At 42.5% G+C, this 24,010-nt stretch overlaps 1 protein-coding gene across 8 annotated transcripts in view; it reads right to left on the bottom strand.

Annotated features, from left to right (window-relative positions):
• The window catches only part of DOCK3 (dedicator of cytokinesis 3), a 735,684-nt gene that overhangs the window by 149,540 nt on the left and 562,134 nt on the right, over positions 1 to 24,010 (bottom strand). For all 8 annotated transcript variants that reach the window (XM_033208879.1, XM_033208884.1, XM_033208901.1 and 5 more), the window contains 7 exons: positions 23,864 to 23,952; positions 17,756 to 17,881; positions 4,958 to 5,082; positions 3,294 to 3,456; positions 2,648 to 2,754; positions 1,906 to 2,077; positions 826 to 923 (listed from right to left, as the gene is read on the bottom strand). In XM_033208879.1, coding sequence (XP_033064770.1) covers positions 826 to 923; positions 1,906 to 2,077; positions 2,648 to 2,754; positions 3,294 to 3,456; positions 4,958 to 5,082; positions 17,756 to 17,881; positions 23,864 to 23,952 — 880 coding nt within the window. The remainder of the gene's footprint in view (positions 1 to 825; positions 924 to 1,905; positions 2,078 to 2,647; positions 2,755 to 3,293; positions 3,457 to 4,957; positions 5,083 to 17,755; positions 17,882 to 23,863; positions 23,953 to 24,010) is intronic.

Below are 24,010 nucleotides of genomic sequence, written 5' to 3'. Positions count from 1 at the left end.
CTTTGCAGCAACATGGATGCAACTAGAGGCCATTATTCTACGGAAACTAGCAGGAACAGAAAACCAAATACTGCATGTTCTCACTTGTAACTGGGAGCTAAACATCAGGTACTCGTGGACATAAAAATGGTAACAGCAGACACTGGGGACTACTAGAGTGGGGAGGGATGGCGGCAAGGGTTGAAAAACTAACGGCTGGGTACTATGCTCAGTACGTTAGTGATTGCATCATTCGTATCTCAAACCTCAGCATCATGTAATATATTTATGTAACAAACCTGCACAAGTACCCATTAAATCTAAAATAAAAGCTGAAATTATAAAATAAAAAAAGAAAACATGGCATATAAACACAGTGGAATGCTATTCAGCCTTAAAACGGGAGAGATCCTGTCGTTTGAGACAACATGGATAGAACTCGAGGACATTAAGCTGAATTAAGTCAGGCACAGAAAGACCACACTATGACACTTATATGCGGAATATAAAAAATTGAACATATAGAAGTAGAAAGTGTAATGAGGAATACCAAAGGCTGAGGAAAGGTTGTGGTCATTCTGCATTGTGAACATATATTCTGCATTGTCAAAACATCATATCGTATCCCATACAGATAAACAAGTATTATTTGTCAGTTAAAAATAAAATAAAAAGTATTCCAAAAGAGGAAAAGGAAGCTAACAACAACAACAACAACAACAACAAAAAAAAACAACAATCTGATGAAACAGTCTCAGAGGGTTATTGGCAAAAATCATGACAAAGTAAGGTCTTCTGCCCAGATTCTTCCTCATGCAGTATGTTTAAATTATGTGGAAGACATACCTTAACAATTTCCTCCCCACTGACATGCCGCAGCCGCCCTAGTACATCCATGATCCGGTCGGGGAAGGCCTTCCACTTCAGCAGAGCTAGGAGGTCCACTAGAAAGCAAGCCCAAAAGAGGATGAACCCTGGCTATTTTTTGTCTTTTTTTTTTTTTTTTTGAGACGGAGTCTCGCTCTGTCACCCGGGCTGGAGTGCAGTGGCCGGATCTCAGCTCACTGCAAGCTCTGCCTCCCAGGTTCACGCCATTCTCCTGCCTCAGCCTCCTGAGCAGCTGGGACTACAGGCGCCCACCACCTCGCCCGGCTAGCTTTTTGTATTTTTTAGTAGAGACGGGGTTTCACCGTGTTAGCCAGGATGGTCTCGATCTCCTGCCTCGTGATCTGCCCATCTCGGCCTCCCAAAGTGCTGGGATTACAGGCTTGAGCCACCGCGCCCAGCCGTCTTTTTTTTTTTTTTTCTAAGACAGAGTCTCACTCTGTTTTCCAGGCTGGAGTGAGGTTGCGCGATCTCAGCTCACTGCAACCTCTGCCTCCTCAATTCAAGTGATTCTCCTGCCTCAGCCTCCTGAGTAGCTGGGATTACAGGCATGCACCATCATGTCCAGGTAATTTTCGTATTTTTAGCAGAGATGGTGTTTCACCATGTTGACCAGGCTGGTCTCGAACTCCTGACCTCAAGTGATCTGCCCACCTCAGCCTCCCAAAGTGCTGGGATTACAGGCATGAGTCACTGCACATGGCCAAACCCTGGCTATTGTAAGGTCAAGCAAGGCCTAGACTCTCCCAGTCAAGGACAGGTGAAATCTAGAGGAACAGAACTAGCTGCAAGCATCACCGCAGACTGAGATCAAGGCCAAAGACTCATCCGTGAACTCTGGATGTATTGTGGAGCTACTAAAACCATGGAAAACCTTGTAGGCTGCTATTGCTGAGTGATTCCTTCAACTTCAAAAGAAAAGAAGCTCATTATTATGGCATCAAGAAGGAATAATGTCTGTCTCCCTTCACATGCACTAGTAATGTGGAGTGAACAATGGAGGAGGGTGGAGGGCACTACCATGCAGGCACTATCACCTACCATTCTGGGTGAGTTTGGTAGAGGAGAGCTGAGTGGAGATGAAGAAAGACTCTTTGGTGCTGCGCTGGAAGATGAGGCTAGACGGGATATTAGGGCAGCCATTGTAGTCCTCTTTGCAGCAGGGCAGGCCCAGGTACAGAGCATGGTTATTAAACGTGCTATTCTCATCACACTGTAGGCAAAAATGGAGAAAAAAATGTCCCCTGAGCCATGCAACATGCAAAAACCAGATCCTAGGAATTTCTGGGCTGATATTTGCTCTCATCTTCCTAAGGCTGAACACTGGGCCTCAGGTCATCTTGGAAGAGTACTTTCTGTTCAGAAACTCCCTAGAACAGCTCATGTGCCTTTTAAACAGAATATGGTGGGGCATGTGGTTGCCACCTAATGTGCAAGTAACCTTGGGTGGCAGCTATGCTGTGGTAGCTGACAGTACCATGATCTCAAATAGCAAGTCTAAGAATGTACTAAACAAGACCACAATGGCAATGAGGGGTTGGTAATGGATTTCCATCCAGTGAAGTGAGAAGTAGAAAACAAAGAACCTGTTGGGATTACTTGTGGGAGGAAGGCCACTGCACTTAGAAGACAGAAGCCTGCTCAAAGATGTCCCATTGTCACCCATCAGTGTACTTCCCTGGGTCTTCTGGCCTGCCCAGTGAAAACCACCTAACTGAGAACCATATGTGAGAGCAGCCTCGGCAGGTGAGGGGTGGGGATGAAAGGCAGCTAGGCTTCATACCTTGTACACATAAAGCTCGTGAATATCATCTGAGAGGGTGGTGCCATCGTCACGCATCAGGGGTGAGAATGCAAAGCCAAAGAGTTTCTTTTCCCCTTTGTCCTTTGCTGCAATCAGAGCCAAGTATTAGTTGTTTTTTGCCTTCCACTCTGCTTCCTCATGGAAATTCTCCTTGTGCTTATCACCTATGCTTTTGTCCCTCACCTCTTTCATTAACTAGGTGGCAACCTGACTGCAGGAATGACGAGAAATGTACTGAAATGAGTTTCCATTCATACTCAAGGCATATAGGCTACCTAGACCCAAAAAGAAACTAAATTGCTGGTCTTGATGAACCAGGGTCTCTTTAATAAGGAGTTTAATGGTACAAAGGAATATTCAAAGGAGAATGACAATGGACAATAATTTCAGACACTAGGTCAGACACTAGGAAGGGGCCAACACAAGACTTTGTGGTTTTGAATCACTGCTTTTACAGTCCCAAGAACAGCCTCTGGTGACAACCCATCTCTGAGTATCTGTTTATTCCTAACTCCTCATTTTCTTGCCCAAATAATAAGAATCCACTTAATTCTGTTCCAGAGAGGAGAGAGATATTTATATTCTCAAGGGAATGTGCGTGTGTGGCGGGGGAAGTCTAACTCACTGGAACAATGTCTGAACTCGAAGCGCAGGTGGGAGCCCCGGAACCGGTCAATGGGGATAGGCAATTTGATAATTTCTCCCCAGCGAGGACTATTACTGTGGTAGAGGACAAAGGAGTGGTAGGAACTCCTATTTGGCTCTCCTGAACCCAAGCTGATGCAATCCTGGAAGAAAGAAACAAAATAAGATGTCATCTTTCTGGTAGGAAATGTCTGGATTTCTGTGTCACTAGGACACTTTTCTTTCTCTTGTCTAAAGGTCTCATTTTTGCTCTAATCAAAATCTATGAGATAAGAAAATGCATTTGATTTAAATTCAATACTTTTGGAAACAGTTATGTAGACGGTATATGAAATCAGCAGTCACAATGCTGCTTGTTTTCTTTGGGGTGAAAGTAACCACATGTACTCCTCAAAAACAGAGAGAAGCAGGGTGGTGCATCTAAATCACTAAGGTAGGCTCTTCATCCTCACTAAGAAGAGAAACAACAAGCTGCATGAGAAAAGTCAACTGTAGGTAACATTTTACCAGATCAGAAAAAAAATTAAATTACAAAGTGGAGAGAGCCTGTTTTCTAATTGTCCTCAGTCCCACACTGGACTGGCATTTTAGGTCACCCCTGGCTGACTTTCTTTAGATATAACCAAGTTAGACTTAACCCATCTCCCAAATATTGCCATGAAGATGCAGTCTCAGTACTGCCCATGCCCTTGTCTGGACGACAGGAAGCTCTGGGCCACATAATCCAGAGTAGGTCCCTGTCCACACAGGGGTGATGTGATCAGCTGACCATTCTCCTGCCACTGGCACACTCCATGCAAACAGTGAACAGGCTTAGGTTCTTGAGTTAAGTTTTTTAAATGACACATAAATCATTGTTTCTACTACTATTTCAACATTCTCCTTTATATCTGTCTTGATTTGGGAAACAATTTTGACTAATTTTACCTTTTTTCTCTGTCAAATGGGAATGATCATTCCTGTTCTATCTCACAGGGCTGCTGCCAACACACAGAAGCAAGGTTTATACAACACCGATTTGTCTTCTACCAAGCGGACTGCAAATTATGTCTTGTTATTCATCGCAGGCTTTACCATGACAAGACTGAAGAAAAAACTCACATGCAACAGAAAAACAGCACTCCAAGTCTTCACTTTCAGTGAAGAGTAACAGAGGACACTTGTACTACATTGGCTTTAATCTTCCAGGGCCTGAGTCTGCTGTTCTTTGTCCTATAACTTGGTACCAGGAAGTGATTGTCTAAGTTCCACTCTTGACCAAAGTGTAAATATAACTTTCTGTATTAGCTCAAGGAATAAAAAGGCAGAATGGGACCTAATAACAGTTACCAAAAGTAGGCAGCTCTATGCTAGGTGGAATGGCAAGAGAGACAACATGTAGGACAGAACTAGAGGGAATAGGTCTAAAATGGAGCAAGAGGGATTCAGGTCAGACACTAGGATAAATTTCCACAATGGCTGTACAATACTGGAAGTCATTATCAAAGCACACTTTAGGGTTTTCTTCAAGAAAGAAAAAGGCAGAGAAAAAGGCTGATGGGGTGATTTTAATCCTGCTTGAAGAGAATGGGCCTCTGGATAAAGTCCACAGATAATTATTATAGGATTATCCTCCAACCCAAATGACTGACTGGCAAGCCTTACCTTCAAGATTTCTCCATCTGCATAAAGCACATACATGGTCACTTCAATATTCTTTTGTACACTCTTTCCTCCTCTCTCGAAATCCCCCTTCTCCAGGGTTAGGTACAAGTCATTGCGGATATCACCTGCGGGGAAAGAAATGCCACAACCTTATGACTCCAGAAGCCATACTGCCCCATTTTCACAGAGAACTAGGCTAACATTTGGATCTTCTGGGGCTTGGGTGGCTGCTCAGGGCATTCCAAGCTTGGTTAATAATGATGGACATTCTACCAGTATCAGTGCAGCAGCACCCAGGTTGGTTAGTCATGTGTTCTCTAAGTTTGAATTCTAAAGATGTTCACTACACCTTGTCAAGGGTGGAGAATCTTTCAGATTGTAGATACTCAGACTGCTCAGTCTTTCTCCCCTCAAGGAGAATGGCTGTAACGTAAGCCTCCCAAAGTGGGAAGATTCTAGAATCAACAGGAATAACATTTTAACATGCCTATGTTTTAACTACCAATCCTTCTTCTTTTCCCTCAAGAAGGGTTTCTCTTTTATAGATTTATGCTTTTTATATGCTTTCTTTTTGCAATCCACATCCATTCTGACTAGAAGATATATTACTTTTCCTTCCTCCTGGAGGCTTTGTTCCAAATCCCATTGCCTGCTGGAGTGACAGGTAGAGGTCACTGGACTACCGGTCACTTTTTCTTCTTTTTGTTTGCAAGTGCACTGGGAGATCACTTTCCAGATGCATAGGCAGTAAGGCAATGAGGCAACAATGTGTTGTGCTTTTTTGCTTCCCTGTGCTCTGACTCCAGCCCAATTTGCCCATCTCTGTTGTTCAAGACTGGGGAGGAGAAGCTCAAACTTCAAGTCTAAAATGACCCAAGTTATATCTTCCTTTTTAGGGTGATGAGTTGAGGGCAGACAGCATTGCCTGTTCATGTATAAGAGTGTACTTAGGCTGCTCTAAGTTCCTAAACCTTTACATGACCAGTTTTATTCATATGAAAAAAATAGTAAAAGTTGTGGGGACAACAAACTTCAAAGGGAAAAAAATGGCAAAGGAAAATGGGTAAGACCAAAATGAAGATGTGTTAGCAGCCTGAAGAAACCAAATGAGAGGTAATGAAACAACTTGCAAAACATGCCAATTCGGAAATCAGGTATTTTTTTCTACTTCAGTTCTTAGAAAAACTGGTACATTTAAATATGTTACTACCTGGAATCACAATGATAGAAGCAGGGTTTGTTTTAGGTTAGCAAGTGGACTTTCTGGTTTGGTCAGAGATAAATGATAATGCTCTTTTTTGCACTGACTACCTCCCTAATAATGGAAGCATCTGAGTTTCTCTCACGCAGGAAACAGGAATAGACCAGGACTGGCACATATTTGAGGATTTCAGGGTCTTTGTGACTAGCCCTTCCATTATTCAGGTCATTTTCCTATCACAGGTATGCAATCTTGCAATCGTGGTTATTTGGTGGCATAATGAAGGTTCTCAAAATACTGTAGCTAAAGTGGGGAAGAAAAGTTCATGACAAGTAATTAATTATCCCTCAGGAGCCCTAAGAACTTTCCCTAATGTGTGAAAGCCATCTTCTTTCCCAAACAAGCAACCTTGAGGTTACCATGAAAGAAAAAGAAAATGTGTTTTGAAAATCATACCAAAATGCCACTGTTGCATATGTGGGATAGTCTGGAGGACCACATCTGCACAGACCCTTGGATTGGGAAGTGCCTCTGCTTTAAATTCTGATGAGTCTAGAATCTTAATCTGCTTCCTTTTGGACATTGCTGCTTGGGCCCTCCTGGTACACTATTTAAAGCACCCAGGAGTACAGGGTAGGTTTGGGTGGGGAAGACAGGTAGAACGAGAAAGGAAGCTCAAATTTATCAGTCTGTTACTGTCAGGACAGAGGCTGAATAAAGTCAGTCCTGAAAGTAAAATCCAAACTTAACTGAGAACTTTACTATGGCTTATTGCAATTTTTCTTCATTTTAACTTTCTCCTTTAAAGTCAGGTTACTGGCCGGGCGCGGTGGCTCAAGCCTGTAATCCCAGCACTTTGGGAGGCCGAGACGGGCGGATCACGAGGTCAGGAGATCGAGACCATCCTGGCTAACATGGTGAAACCCCGTCTCTACTAAAAAATACAAAAAACTAGCCGGGCGAGGTGGCGGGCGCCTGTAGTCCCAGCTACTCGGGAGGCTGAGGCAGGAGAATGGCGGAAACCCGGGAGGCGGAGCTTGCAGTGAGCTGAGATCCGGCCACTGCACTCCAGCCTGGGCGACAGAGCGAGACTCCGTCTCAAAAAAAAAAAAAAAAAAAAAAAAAAAAAAATAAAGTCAGGTTACTGCTATTATAGTGGGATAAATCACAGTTATACCTGGAATTTTTAACAATTGAAACAGGCTTCTTATAAAAGTCTTTTAATTGCACATTAGTTTTCCTATGGAATTTAAGTAATACTTAAATTTGTAGACTGATTTAGCACAAAGTGAATAATCTAGAATTTTTTTATTATTTATTCTAAAATTCTAATTTTTATCCTTTTCTGAGTCAAACAGTCCAGAAAATTTTAATGCTTAATCTAAAGAATAGGTGCTTGGTTTAAATACTACCCTGATTTGAACTCTCTGGAAGTTATTCTCAAAATAATCTATGAGGTTTTTAAAAGCAGTTACCTGTTGGCTACCAGCAATATTATTGTAGGTTGTACAAACATTTTTAGTTTCTGTAGCTCTATACACAGGTTAACCAATAAACATGTCCTTCAAATGAAACATTTTCAAATTTTTCCTAGTTATATATTATATAGATTACTAATACAAAACTAGGGGCTGAGCATGGTGGCTCATACCTGTAATTCCTGCTATGGATTATAAGGAGGCTGAAGTGGGGAGATAGTTTGGGGCTAAGAGTTCCAGACTAGCCTGGGCAACATAGTGAGACTCTTCAAAAAAAAAAATTTTTTTTTTAAAATTAGCTAAACATGGTAGTGCACACCTGTAGTCCTAGCTACTCAGGAGGCTGAGGAGGGAGGATTGCTTGAGCCCAGGAGTTTGAGGCTGCAGTGAGCTATGATCATGCCAGTGTACTTCAGCCTGGGTGACAGAGTGAGACACTGTCTCTTAAAAATAAATAAATAAATAAATAAATAAATAAAATAAATAAAATTAGTGTCTTGGAGATTGTTAATGACAGAATTTGATCTATGTTGACCATACAGAGACATGCTCAATTTCTGGACAGAGCATTTTAAGGTAAAATGCCAGTTTCAAAATGGAAGGATTAAGCTACATATTCCTGTAGTTTTCATTTTTTAAAAAAACAGAATGCCCTTGGTGCTCATCTAGCTGAGAAAATTTATCAACACAAGTAATTGTACCCTCTGAGTTACAGACTGAAGCAGTTTATTTTCATCAGGTCTTTAGCTGCTCTTTATTTGGAGAACAGACCTGTCTAGACTAGAACTATTCTCAGCCAGGTTAGGTATTAGGCTACTGGGCTTATGGGTTGCAATTATGCAATTATGGTTTCAATTTCAAGAGCGGCAATTTGTGAAAATGAATGTTGCTGGGAGGGAGAGGCTTCTTGTCAAAATCTCTCTGGGGGATCATTTCAATCAAGCTCTCCACTAATTCTCTTGGAACTAGAAGAAAACATAAGCAGAAGCAAATGTGAAAAGCTCCAGGGATCTATTGACCCAGGCCCGCCTGCCTACCTTACAGATAGCCTTCCATGGTTCCCCCACTCTTCAGCTGTCCCTATTGCATGTTACATGTTCATAAAACCTACCAGTGGGATCATGCCTTTGGGTTAAGGTTCTGTTTCCAAGAGGCTCCTGTAAACTTTGGCACTAACTGCCAGGAAATATTACCAGGAGAGACAGGCATGACGGCAGGCACATTACAATGAAGATGAGAAAGAGAAAGATGGAGCAGTGGTTTTGGAGGTTAGTTTGCATACCAGTGCCTGGATGATTGCATTTGAATCACCTGGGGAACTTGTTGAAAACAGATTTCTAGCATACACACCTTGAAATTCCAGTGGGTCTTGTGTACATATATTTTTTAAAAAATCACCAAGTGATTCTGATGTTCTTCATTGTTTAACACTAGGAAACCAGAACATGGAAGTCTGCTGGGAGGACACTGATGGAGTTTGGGTAGGGGTGGGGGACTGGGCAACTCTTAGGCAGCATGGAGGAGTGCTGAGAGGGTGAGTCTTTACAAGAAGTAGGAGTAGGTATTTCTGAGGGTAGCCCTGATGATGGGTCTCTCTTTTAGGAAGGACCTTGGGCAGCCCTGACTCCCTTTGTTAAGTGCCTTCTGCTTCCTAAGGTTGGCAGGGTATCTTACAGCATCAGTAATGCCTTACATTGAGTGCTTAGTGCCTGGGTGACATCCATTAGAGTTTCCTGAATGAAGTGGAATGATTTGAGTTTTTTCTTATAAGAGGGTCTTGGAATAAAATATCTGTCCCTTTCACAGTCTCACAGGATCTGTTGATACAGCTGCACTCAGAAAACTGGGAACTTAAGTTTACAGGAGTTGACAAACGTTTTCTGTAAAAGACTAAATAGTAAATATTTTAGGTTTTGTTGGCTACATATGTCTCTGGCAGGTGTTCTTTGTTTTTACAACACTTTTTTTTTTTTTTTTTTTTTTTGAGACGGAGTCTCGCTCTGTCACCCAGGCTGGAGTGCAGTGACCGGATCCCAGCTCACTGTAAGCTCCTCCTCCCGGGTTTATGCCATTCTCCCGCCTCAGCCTCCCGAGTAGCTGGGACTGCAGGCGCCCGCCACCTCGCCCGGCTAGTTTTTTATATGGTTTTTAGTAGAGACGGGGTTTCACCGTGTTAGCCAGGATGGTCTCGATCTCCTGACCTCGTGATCCGCCCACCTCGGCCTCCCAAAGTGCTGGGATTACAGACTTGAGCCACCGCGCCCGGCCTACAACACTTTTAACACGTAAAAGAAAAACATTCTTAGCTAGCAAGAAGTACAAAAATAGGCTGTTGGCTGGATTTGGCCCATAGGCTATAGTTTACTGATACCTGGCTAGAAACGTTTATGTGTGAAGAACAGCTGCACTACACTGCAACTGCACATCAAAAATACAGATTGTTGTGTGCCTAGACAAACAGCTACTGGGACAAAGCAAGGTAACGAACCTGGGGCTATGTTATTATGACAGGGATTGGCCTGGAATACTCTGAGGTGCTTATGGAGTAAGCGATCTTAAAAGTAAACAGTGCTGTTCAACCACCAGAAATCTTAGGGGGATAGATAGGGAGCACTGTGACAGACGAGTGACAGGTCTGATCCTCTGAAGACCTGCATCCTGGTGACTCTGGAGAAACAGTTCATGATGTGTTTGCAGATTTCTTCTGAGAGTAGTCTCAGAGGTCTCCCAACCTCTGAAGTCTAGCTCAGACACCAGAACATTTGTTAGCAAGAGAATCTCTTGCCAGATACTCCAGTACTACTTGGAACTTGGGGCCAAATGTTTCATTAGTGCTAGCCTATGTGGAATTCCATCCCAGCAGAAATAATCTGGGAAGGCTCAAACAAGTTTGGCCAGTCAAAATCTGATATGAGTTCTTTATTATATCCACATTCCTTCTGTATAAATTACTCACACTTCATATTAGGAGGCTCTGGATTCAAGTATTTATATATATATGTGTGTGTATATATATTTTATATATGTGTGTGTGTGTGTATATATATATATACACACACACACATATATATTTTTTTTTGGGGGGGGGATGGAGTCTCGCTCTGTTGCCAAGGCTGGTGTACAGTGGCGCAATCTTGGCTTACTGCAACCTCCACTAACTGGGTTCAAGCGATTCTCCAGCCTCAGCCTCCTGAGTAGCTGGGATTAAAGGCTCCCGCCACCATGCTGAGCTATTTTTAAATTTTTAGTAGAGATGGGGTTTCACCATGTTGGCCAGGCTGGTCTGGAACTCCTGACCTCAGGTGATCCGCCTGCTTTGGCCTCCCAAAGTGCTGGGATTACACACGTGAGCCACCACACACTGCCCAGTAATATTTAATACTATATTATTTATACCTTGTCTACTTCTAGACAGGATTAGGAGGGGTTTCTATAGATGTGCTTTCTCTTCCTTAAGATCATGTAGATGAGAACTGACTTTCTTTCAGTACAATTGGGATGATGCCAAGCCTATCTGTTGGAAGAATAGAAGGATGTCTCCTAACAGTATACATGGAAATGTAGCGATGTCAGTTACCATTTAACTTGGATGGTTTTAGGTATGTAACCAATGGAGTATTCTTATTTTCCTGAGGAAGAGACAAAAAGAAAAAAAAAGGCTCTTGAGAGGACTTCTTTAGAGTACTCAGGAAAGGAGGATTCTTTCTTTTTCTTACCATGTCTTTGGTGTCACACTTCCGGTTTCCATTGCAACAAAGTCAGTGATGCTCTTTGCTCTAACAGGATGAAAGGTATGGGCATAGTGTGACATCACTACATATAGTTTTTCTTTTCTTGAATCAGGGATGTGATGATCTTCCAACCTCTTTTGAGACTAGATGTGATTATTCTTAAACCATCCCTTAGATACACTGCCATAGCCTCATTTGACACTCAGATTGACCAGCGCTATGAACTCACTTGAGGTAAACAATGTCATTGCTCCCCTTGAGGAAAGCTTTCTTCCAAAAACTATGTCTCTGTTGGTTTGCCTTTTCATGTGAAGTATGTCCCAACAAAGCCAAAAAGAGAAGCTTTCTGCCTTTCTGATTCTTTGTGGCTTGGAGTAAGCACGATTCCTTTTCTTTTCAATGAATGCAACTGATCAGTCTCATACAAAAATTGTTTCCTGTATCTATACACCTTAAGCTTGTTAAGATTTTCTAGACCCAGTTTCTTCAGATCTTAGCGAATACTCAAAAGTAATACATAGTGCTATAGGATGGGCTGGTAGCTTTTCTTTTTATGTCTTGTCAGTTACCCAAGAAGGTGAGGCTGATGAGGATTATTAATATGTACATGACACCCCACCCCAGTATTGCAACATTCCATGAAACAAATGAAGATGAGAACAAAGCAGGCAATAAGCAGACAGAGCACACAAAAGACGGAACTTACACCCAACTATCTTCATCTCTGCATCAGAAAGAAAGGGACGAAAATGAAGGGACAGCACAGAGAAAAACAAGAACAATTAAGACAAACAGGAAAAGAAAGAAACATCACTTGAAGGTCAGTGATGAAACATGCACATTTCTGTCAGGAGTCAAAGAAAAGAACAGAGTGTGTTTCTGAGCACAAGGGGAAGAGTCAGAAGGTCCTCTAAAAGGATGTTATGCCTATATAGCTGCGTTCTAATAGATATGTCCAGAGGGGAGGAGTAATTGAGTACAGGGAATCAAGAAGGGGAGAAGCATCCATAAGCAGAGTACTTTCTAGGACATGGTTCTCAAAGGGGGTCCCAGACCAGCAGCATCACCATCATATGAGAGCTTGTGAGAGATGCAAATTGCCAGGTCCCACCACAATCCTACTAAGTTAGAAACTCTTGGGGTGGGCCCAGAAATCTGTGTTTTATGGGCCTTGCAGGTGATTCTGAAGCACACTAAGGTTCGGGAACCACTGCTTTAGGAAAAAAACTTAGTCATCTGTTAGAACAACATAATGAATCGTAGATGGGCTTCTTATGACAAGACAGAAAACCATTTAATACGAAATTTGGCTCATATCACCTACAGTCAATGATAACTTAAGAAATTCAAGGCCTAGAAAACAGGTTAAATCATTGTACTTCCCAAAGAACCATGACAAAGCCCTTTATTTTCACTGACTACAGGGTACAGACTTTCCAGGAAAGCAAAGAAAGAGAGCCATAGCAAGTGGTGGCACATCTCTGCTGGCTTAGACATGGTCTGAAGAAGGGTACAGTCCCTTCTTGAGCAAGAGGTTTTCGTTTGGTTTTGGTTTTGAGACAAGTTCTGCTCTGTTGCACAGGCTGGAGTGCAGTGACACTATCTTGGCTCACTGCAACTTTCATCTCCTGGGTTTAAGCAATTCCCATGTCTCAACCTCCTGAATATCTGGGACTACAGGTGCACGCCACCATGCCCAGTTAATTTTTGCTTTTTTTTTTTTTTAGAGATGGGGTCTTGCCATATTGGCCAGGCTGGTCTTGAATGTCTGGCCTCAGGTGATCCACCTGCCTCGGCCTCCCAAAGTGCTAGGATTACAGGCGTGAGTCACCGCGTCTGACCAAGCAAGAGGTTTTATTTTATTTTAATTTTTTTGTTTGAGTTGGGGTCTCACTCTGTCACCCAGGCTGGAGTGCAGTGGTGCCATCTTGGCTCACTGCAACCTCCACCTCCCAGGTTCAAGTGATTCTCCTGCCTCAGACTCCTGAGGAGCCAGGATTACAGGCGCCCACCACCACCCCCGGGCTAATTTTTTGTATTTTCAGTAGAGATGGGGTTTCACCATGTTGGCCAGGCTGGTCTTGAATGCCTGACCTCAAGTGATCTGCCTGCCTTGGCCTGCCAAAGTGCTGGGATTACAGGCATGAGCCACTGAGCCTGGCCCGAGTTAGAGGTTTTAAATCATTTCTTTCAGGTTATACATTTTTGGCTAACTGTTTTCTTTAAAGTTTTATTATAGTTAATTGTGACACAGGAGCTACAGAAAACAATGTTAACATCAACTTGTTTACCTGGAACACCTGTCCTGTTTGTCTTGCCTGCCCATCTTAAAAAATCTAGAAAAGGACTAAAAGTGTGCCATAGAGTTATTATTAGCTTTTGTACTTCACTAAAATGAGTTCAGAAGGAAAGAAAAAGTATCCACTGAAATATGGTGATCAACTAACAAAAGGTTATATGCTCAGTTTAAAAAAAAGTGGCTAGGCCGGGCGCGGTGGCTCAAGCCTGTAATCCCAGCACTTTGGGAGGCCGAGACGGGCGGATCACAAGGTCAGGAGATCGAGACCATCCTGGCTAACCTGGTGAAACCCCGTCTCTACTAAAAAATATAAAAAACTAGCCGGGCGAGGTGGTGGGCGCTTGTAGTCCCAGCTACTCGGGAGGCTGAGGCAGGAGAATGGCGTAAATCCGGGAGGCAGAGCTTGCAGTGAGCTGAGATCCGGCCATTGCACTCCAGCCTGGGCGACAGAGCGAGACTCGTCTCAAAAAAAAAAAAAAAAGTGGCTAAATTTCTCATATCTATTTGTTCTTCCATAATCTAAGATGGCATTTCCTGGGTTGGCTCCCAGAACATCAGCAGTATCACTGTTGCCTCTTGCTCATTACCAAGGGTCATAAGCAGAACTGAATGGCTATGTAGTCATGGCCTTAGTCATGGAAGAGCAGAATATCTCATGCTCACATCATCCCTGTGATATGTATGTATGCTCTCATGGAAAGCAATGGTAGAACGTCAAGAAGATCTTTTTAGAAATCATATGTTAGCTACTGGTGTGGCTAGAGCTTGTGTGAACTCTCCCTCACAGCTTTGCCAGTATGCTTTGACAAGGACCTATCTGGGCCATCCTGACCAAAAAAAAAAAAAAAAAGACCCTTCCAAATGAGTGTTTGATAGTTTCTGCCAAATGCTGGATAGTTTTAAAATAAGGATCACAGTTTATGAATAATTCTAGTTTTTTCATTTACTTTAATTTCTCAGACTTATCATGCTGTCATGGTCACAGTTATTGACATGATTTCTTTCCTTCTTATTTCTTGACATGTTCATGGGTCAAGAAGATGAAGTTGCAATTTCTTGTAACTTGGTCACACCAGCACTGTGAGAGCTGAGGGACTGCACAACTCAAGTAAAACACTCTCACAGATGATGGGTGGACTAGCTGCAGGTAGAGATGTGGCCAGGGTTTGAAAAAGACTCCTAAGGACTTCTTAACAGTCACTGTTTCCCCAGACAGGCTGACCACAATGTAAAACACTCCTGCATACTTTTCCTGCTGATCCAATAGGACCTGCAGGTACAGTCCTATCACTTTGCCCAGGGACTGCAAACCTACTCTTGACAGTATATTGGGGCATATTAAGGGGGAAATGAGAGTTGTTAACAGCCCACAACCCTGGGAGTGGCCATCTGTGCAAAAGTTCTTTTCTCTGGAAGAGAAAGGATGGAAGAGGGGGCAGATTATGCAAAAGGGCTGCTCTGCCTATGAATCAGTCCTCACTTTCGGCTATAGCACTCAGTACTTCAAAGGCAGGCTCACAGCCCCACCCTGGGCCTGCCAGGACTGCCCAGTATCTCTGCCTTGTGGGGAAAATCATATGACGATACCTTAGCTGCCCAGAGGGAAAATCCCCTTAACCTCAGCTTGCCTCACCAATGCTTGAAATTGCACATTTCCACAGTCATGTCTAGCTGTGTGCCAATGATACGAAGAGATGCAGAGTATCCTAAAAAAGATTTCTTTCCACAGATGAGATTTTGACAATGTAACTTAAAATCAAATTTTGCTTAAATACATTTTTGACTGAAGCTTGTTCCTTTCTAGTCTCTGATCACTTGGTTTTAATCCCAGGAGTATGTGAAGACTATCAGGAAGGTAGTATCTGAATCTTAGAAAAGTTCTTAAGAGAAAGGAAGGACTTTAAGTATATCCCCTTGGGACACATTCCACCACATAAGCCTAGATATTTAATTTTTAAAAGATCACCAGGTTGATTTTGGTATCTATTTATTCTTTTTTCAATTTTGGTAACTTTTTTTTTGTTTGTTTTTGTTTTTTTTTCTGAGACGGAGTTTCGCTCTGTCTCCCAGTCTGGAGTGCAGTGGTGCGATCTCGGTTCACTGCAAACTCCACTTCCTGGGTTCACGCCATTCTCCTGCCTCAGCCTCCCAAGTGGCTGGGACTACAGGTGCCCACCACCATGCCCGGCTAATTTTTTGTATTTTTAGTAGAGACAGGGTTTCACCGTGTTAGCCACGATGGGCTCGTCTCCTGACCTCCTGATCTGCCCGCCTCAGCCTCCCAAAGTGCTGGGATTATAGGCGTGAGCCACTGTGCCCGGCCCTTTTTTTTTTTTTTCATAGTCAAGAAGCCTGACTATGCTTGGGCTCTTTTCCTAATTAGCAGCCTAGAAAGAGCTAAGAAAGGTGTCACGACAGGATGGTAGAAGTGTCCTGTGGCGGTCATTACCCCTACAACAGCTTTCATAAGCATGAAGTCTCCCTAGCATTTAGAGAAAAACATAATTGATCTACTAGCCTATGTTTCCCATCCAAAAGACTCTCCTGTGTGCATCAGTAGAAGATGAAGGCTGTGCGTAGCAGCTTGCTCTGCATTTACAGTGTCTATGGAGAGAAAATGAAGGTGACAGGAAATAAATCTGGGCATAGCCTGGGAAGTTGGAAGGCAGCTGGAACCCATCACATAGGCCTTCTCTATGGCCAAGCTACCCAACCCTTTGTGTATGTGCTGGCAAATGCTTCCAACAAGAAAATTTAGTGAACCACCATGAAGAACTCCAAATAAGTGATATTTAAAGTGATCACAATCAGTTCAGTCTAGTCTGGCCTGGCCCTTTACAATAAAAGCAAATAAGCTTTTAGCAGAGCATTAAAACTCAACTGAGGCCAGATGCAGTGGCTCAAGTCTGTAATCCCAGCACTTTGGGAGGCCAGGGTCAGGAGTTCAAGACCAGTATGCCAGTGCTGGATCACTTGAGGTCAGGAGTTCGAGACCAGTCTGGCCAACATGGTGAAACCTGTCTCTACAAAAATTACAAAAATTAGGCAGGTGTGGCAGTGTACATGTGTAGTCCCAGCTACTCGGGAGGCTGAGGCAGGAGAATCGCTTGAACCTAGGGGGTAGAGTTTGCAGTGAGCCAAGATAGCGCCACTGCATTCCAGCGTGGGCAACAGAATAAGACTCTGTCTCAAAACAAACAAACAAACAAAAAACAACAACAACAAAAAACTCAACTGAGAGGGTAGGTCCATTCCTCCTATAATCTATTCAGACAACCAGACATTTACCTGTTCTAATCTTCTTCTCCTTATTTGCATCTTCTCTGGTTATCTGGACACCTACCATCCATCTGAACCATGCCTCTACCCCTTCTTCATTCCTGATAACTCCCTTGGCTCTGATGCCCCATTGGGATCCACTTTTCCAGTCCTACCCACGTCTGCCTAATTAGAAAACATGAACCTGATATCGACCTACTGGGACCACAGTTGAGGGTCAATGCATTCCCAATTTCTGCCTTGGCTCTCCACTGGGCATTAGATGAAATGGGTGAGACAATTCCTGAGAAGCTGACCAGGTAGTGCTATATTCACAATGTCTAACTTATACCATTTGCCTGATCTATTTTTCTGATACATGAAAATGGAAAGGTATCTACTATTCCTACACATATGGGATTCACTGATACTACACGCATATATTTTGATATATTTTTCCCCTTAAGCAGGAAGTTCTTGTGAGACAATTATCTTCTAAGAAAAGGAAGGAAGAGTATAAAAACTCTCCATGAAGGTTCCATATTCACTCCTACCATCCAGCCTTCATAGAAGACAACAAAGCCTACCTATCTGCTGGAATGTCATGTTGCACTGGTGAATGCAATGTAGGGGCTTCTGGAAAAGAACAAATGCCTATAAGAGCCGAAGGGCCATTGACTGCAGACTGCAGTAAGCAGCCTGACTTGGGATGTGGGAGATTTTAATAGTTGCAGGTCTCCTCCATAGCACAGTTCACCACCTTCTCAGGAGGGGAGCACTAGACTCCATCCTAACCCATCTACCTTCCCAGCCCCAAGCAGTTCTGCATACCTGGCATAATGACATCAGGAAATCCCAATTTTCTTGTAATTGCCAATCCCCTATTAAATATCATGGGATTTTCTCTCCGAATCTGTTCCATGTCTCCACGAAGAAGCTGCAGAGAAATGATGAGACCTGCAAAACCAAAAGCATTTTCTTAGAATCACAGTTCTACCGTTATATAGTACTAGAAAAGACATAGTCACGTTTTCCAGAAGAAAATTTGCAAAGTTCAGCAAAATTCTTGAGAAAAACTTTGAGGCAAAAAGTGTAAGTTATTTTCAAGAAACATTTTGGAAAGCTAAAGAAATTTAAGTCAAAGTGACCCCAATAACCCAGAGAACTAGTCTATTAAACACAGACCAAGGTCTGGGAGATTGAGTTGTCTCTCCCTCCGGTCCCCAGCATCCAACTAGGGTCCAGCTGGCCCTACTGAATGAGAGGGTTGAACTACATAAGTTATATATTTAGGAACCTAGAGAAATCTATAGAGTAGAAACAAGCATGGCCAAAGAAGACCTTCAGTCAGGGCATCCCAAATATGAGAAATGAGCAAGCTAAGATGTGCTGTGTTTTATGCTGGGAGTATGTCAAAGTGTGGGAAGTAACTTGCTAGTTTAATCTTGCACTGGCTAGCAACAGAGGAGACATCACATTCTGCAAAGAAAAGAGGGTGCTTTTGTGGGACTAACCAAGCCTTGACTCCATGAGGATTTCAGATCCTCCACATGATCTTTAATCAAAACTTGGAAGTATTTGAAATATCCCCCCAGGTGAGCTGCCTTCTGGCTCATTACTTACACCCTTGGAGTTGTGCACAAAGCTAGAATCTCCTGAAATTTCCACCTCCACAGCACCCTCCTGAGGGTCCCCTCTGCAGCTACTGGCTAGAAGGCTGTAACAGTCAAGCCTCTATGGAATTAGGAAGTGTTACCTCTATAACTGTGAATGGGTTTAGCTGTTAACAGGAGGAAGAATTTAGGCGTTGATCTATGGGTTGAGAGGAGGCACCCTCATTGGTCTATAAACTTGTGAGTTAAATAGCAGATGAACATCTATAGAAATGAGGGAATAAGGTGTTATGATAATGAATACAATTAGAAGAGTCGTAGCTGGAATGGAGATAGTAATGTTATGCCCAGACCGTTTATTCCCCAAAGAAGACCACCAGAGTCCAGAGTCAAAGCCAAGCGGCAAGGATCTTTACTGCAAGTTCGAACTTGGTCCCTCCGTTCCACAACATACAAGAGGGCCCCGAACGATGCATGTGCCCGCTTTTTATAGCCCGATGTATACAGGATATGTAAGGTTACAGAGGAACAAAGGAATTCTTTTGGTCGCAGCATCACGATTGGTTAATATTTTAAGTTATACATTTAACAGTTTTCTATTTGTTCCCGCGCATTTAGTAAAACTACAAACGGTTGTGACCTTATCGGGGGCTCTCTAGGTGGTGTTTCTGAGATATATGGGGGGATGTGTTTGTGTTGGGCTCAGGAAGTTGGGACAAATAGAGGAATGTGTTTGTACTGGGCCCAGGACTGAGATATATGGCAGACACCGGTAATTAGAACAGAACAGAGCAGGACAGGGACTTTTTTTTTTTTTTTTTTTTTTTTGAGGCAGAGTCTCGCTCTGTTGCCCGGACTGGAGTGCAGTGGCCAGATCTCAGCTCACTGCAAGCTCCGCCTCCCGGGTTTACGCCATTCTTCTGCCTCAGCCTCCTGAGTAGCTGGGACTACAGGCGCCCGCCACCTCGCCCGGCTCGTTTTTGTATTTTTAGTAGAGATGGGGTTTCACCGTGTTAGCCAGGATGGTCTCGATCTCCTGACCTCGTGATCCGCCCATCTCGGCCTCCCAAAGTGCTGGGATTACAGGCTTGAGCCACCACGCCCGGCCAGGACAGGGACTTTCACAACGCTTGTCCTTACAACGTCTGGAATCTGTAGATAACCTAATCGGTTAGGTCTGGGGTCGATCTTTAACTAGGCTCAGGGCGCCGCCCGGGCTGTTTGCCTGTGGACTTCATTTCTGCCTTTTAGTCTTTTCATTTGATCTCTTTCAGTAACAAGTAGAATTGTAAAATAAGAATGGTCTAGGAATGGGGAGGGAGGAGGGAATGGAAAGGTAGTCAAAGACAGAAGTCAGATAGAAGGGTTACAGATATTTTATCTGGCAAGAAAAGTATGCCAGTAGCCAGGAATATGTACTCTCAGAGCTGCGCCAAGGGATGAAATACGGTTCTACTACAACCCAGACAGAACCTCAAGATTATCTTGTTGCTTTTACTAAACTCATGCTTCCCAAGAAACCTTGGGATTACAAACATGGTATCTCAAGTGTCATTAACACCAGGATCACAGTGCCCTGAAAAGGCAAACATACAGTATTCCAGTTGGCATTCTGGTTAGATAATCAGTGTTTAAGATTTCAGCCCCTCTAAAGTAATTATCTTAAACCTAATCACTGTCGGACTAAACTGCAATTAGTTTATGAACCTGAAAGGCTGGGAGCCATTACCAAAACCACAATAATCTTTGTAGAGAACAGTTTAGGATATATCTGCCCTCCCCTCATAACCCTAACTTATTCATCTTTGTTGTGTTTACGTAGCTATCAAATCATATCCTCTGGGTAAACAGAAATCAGACTTATGAAACAGCCCAGCATGAGCAAACAGCTGGGGATGAAAGTCTCCGTAATTTGAGGGAGTTGCGGTTGGAGGGCAAAAGCCAAAAAAAAAAAAAAAAAAAAAATCAGTGGGTGTACTCTAACCATTCTGCATTGGCAAGGGTTTATTTAAGTACTTGCTGACTGCCTTTTGTCTCTGCATTTTCTGAGCAACCAAAACGGCCTACAGATGCAAAGCGAAACTCATGAAGATGTTGACTAAAGGTGCTGAGAGTATCACAATTAGCTCTTGAGCTACCCAAAGGGATCCTAAAGAGCTGCTCTCTACTTCTAAACATAACAAATAAGAGAAAACCTTCAAGTTCATGCAAGAGATCAGATGAAAAGACATGCAAAGAATGAAAGAAATCACCAATGGAGGCTATAAAAACTGTATGTCCTTTTGTAGAGATGGGATCCTGGAACTTGTGGGTTTCCTTTCTAGTTCTGAAACGCTGTGTTGGTATGAAGCACATACCAAATAATGCTAAGGCATGATTCTGGGCACAAGAGAGCCTTCATTAATAGTTCGGAAAAGTGACCCACTCACTCACCCAGTATGCAACCAGTCCCTTGGCAACACTTGATGTTCTACCTGACTATCATCTCAATGGGGCCCTCAAATCAAAGAATTTGAAAATAACAAAGTCTATACAATTTCTCCGTTAATCTGGTCTCACTGATCACCTGATACAAGAAAACCATTTTCTTACTGAACCTCTTATCGGATTAAAGATTGACCCACAAAAAGTAACTGGACAAATTAACACCTGTGTAAAATATTGGAGGGCACCAACTTGACTCTGTTCTTGTGCCACATGCCCCCACCCCTCCTTGTGGAAATGCTGGATGAGGATTAATTATATAAATTAATGTCAGCCGAAGATATGGAAATAAATTATAGTTAACATTCATTTTAAAATAAATAGAAAACTTGTGTGTCAACTGCTTTATCTTCACTTGTCCTTAATACTCTTCATGCTACTACTGGAACTATTAAAAGTTCAGTTTGTAGCTACATATCCAAGAGGCCAACAATGGAAATGAAGACCCACATCTATTAAAGTTCACATAAAAGAGTTATTGCTGGATGATACATTTACTCTCAGCATTCAAACCCAGTGTAGCAATTGCTTCTGCATTTTTAAATTATGTGACTTGAAGGAAAAGCACTAATGACTTCGGAAACAGAACTGCAAGGCAATGACCTGCCCACAATATTTAACAAAGATGAGTAAAAGTTTATAGCAAAGTAAACTGATTTTTAATAAAGATGTATCTTTAATTAAGCAGACTAATAAAGACCTGAAATATTCCTTGAGCAATCTATAAAATTCTCTGACACGAAGACCCCAGAGTCCTGCAGTAGAAAACCCATGCTCAGAAGCTTGGCAACTGAGTAGAAAGGCCAAAGGTCTGGAGTCTGGAGACCTGGGTTCTATCCTTGTTCAGCCACTAAATCATTTTGCTGAGCTTCAGTTTCCTCATTTATTTAATGAGGGGGTTGAAACAGGTGATTTCTAAGGCCTCAGCTAGCTTCTAACATACTTCAAAAAGAAGCAGCCTGTTCCTCCTACTGACTTTTCCACAACTACACAGACCTCCTCTCATTACAGCCATCCCAACTGAGGCTCTCTGAAGTCTGTGGTGTCCCGCAGAGAGGTCTTTCTAACACTGTTTAAATGGCAAGTGTCTGTGAGTTCTAGACAAAAATCAGACACAGCACATGGCACAGTCCCTGCTCGCTCTGGGGAGCAAGACAAATCTCATCATCTTAACCTGGTGAAGCAATGGTAGAAGTTGCTCTTTCACGAATTAGTACTACCATCTCTCTTAAAAATATTCTCTATATGTTTTAATCATACTATGTCCCAAGAATGTGCAGTCAAGGGCACCTCTTTATAAATCAAATAAGTAAATAAAGCAAAGAACATGACAAATATTGATGTGAATTGTAGTTTCCCAAATTGCTAGTAACTTTCCTATATTTTCAAAATAAAATTTTATTTGTCTCTTGCGTTAGCCTAGATTTAGCACACTGCATGGAGCTACTTGGCATCCAGGCACATGTATAAGGGAAAACTGTCATTTAAAAATAGTGAGAGGCTCTCAGATAACGCCTAAACCCCCACTAGGGTTTTAGAGGAATCAAGTTGTTACCGCTGAAGGTCTCAATCTTGGCAGTCTCTGGTGTGGATCTCCTCTAAGGATCCTCCTAGTCAAGTATCTGCTCACCCCAACAGAGAAAAAACAAAGTTTTCTACAACATGTACTACTCTTTAGAAACTGCTTGCCTCTCAGTGATTTTACACTGTCATTTAAGGACAACTTATAATTTCCAACAAGGTCTATGCAAGTTAAAACAAAGAGGATTATGTAAAAGAGGTTATAAAATGATTTAGAGGTAAAAACTATCAGGAGTAACCTGGTTCTGCATAAATTAGATAGCTATTTGCAAGGGTCTATAAAGGCACATAGGCTTTTATTTTTTATTTTTTTATTTTTTTTTGAGACGGAGTCTCGCTCTGTCACCCAGGCTGGGGTGCAGTGGCCGGATCTCAGCTCACTGCAAGCCCCGCCTCCCCGGGTTCACGCCATTCTCCTGCCTCAGCCTCCCGAGTAGCTGGGACTACAGGCGCCCGCCACCTCGCCCGGCTAGTTTTTTGTATTTTTTAGTAGAGACGGGGTTTCACTGTGTTAGCCAGGATGGTCTCGATCTCCTGACCTTGTGATCCGCCCGTCTCGGCCTCCCAAAGTGCTGGGATTACAGGCTTGAGCCACCGCGCCCGGCCGCACATAGGCTTTTAAATAATGTTTCTAATTTAATCAAGCATTAATGTTTAACTTAGAAAACAATACAATATGTAGAACTGTACTGAGATTTTATAGAAATTATTTAAACAGAGTTTTTAAAGAAAGGAAGGGAAAAGGAAAAGGAGAAGTTGAGCTAAAATGAAGCTTCTTTGAAATAAAGATTTTCCATTCTAGTTTCAGAATGACTGATACTGACAGACTAATCACTGATTCTCATTATGGTCAGTCTTTCAGAAATATAAAGAGAAGTATGTAATGTCTATATCTATATAGATACCTAGCTATATATAGAGAGAGATATTTATTTGGCTGGGTATAATCTTTTTTAGGCAAACATAGACTTCACAATGTAACAAACCCTGCAATATTTTTGCTCACTCTGGATTTGAATTAGAACTCAAGTTACCTATCAAAGCATATAGAACTCATCCTAGAAAAAGCAGAAAATGTATTTTGGTCAGCAGATATTAGGGAAGGCCTCAAATTACTACAAAAAGAATGAGTAGGAAATGCCTGGACAGAATAAATATCTGTAGGGAATACAGCAGGCAATCTGCACCAACCAACTGAAGTACTGTATGATTAGCAACTACAAATGCAACACAAAATGTTCTAGTCAGAGAAGTACCTCACCATGGCTGGCGCTGGGGGCAGAGTACTTGGCACTGGACTTTCGGATGATGTTCTCGTGGATCTGGGACCACTCACTCTCATTGTTGCACCTACAACAGAAGGACAGGTGTTATAGCACTCAAGTATTTTAAACACCTGGTCTGATGT

Source organism: Trachypithecus francoisi, unplaced genomic scaffold (genome assembly GCF_009764315.1).
Source record: "Trachypithecus francoisi isolate TF-2019V2 unplaced genomic scaffold, Tfra_2.0 Lachesis_group0, whole genome shotgun sequence".
NCBI lineage: Eukaryota > Metazoa > Chordata > Mammalia > Primates > Cercopithecidae > Trachypithecus > Trachypithecus francoisi.
This window is presented reverse-complemented; position numbering and strand designations above follow the sequence as displayed.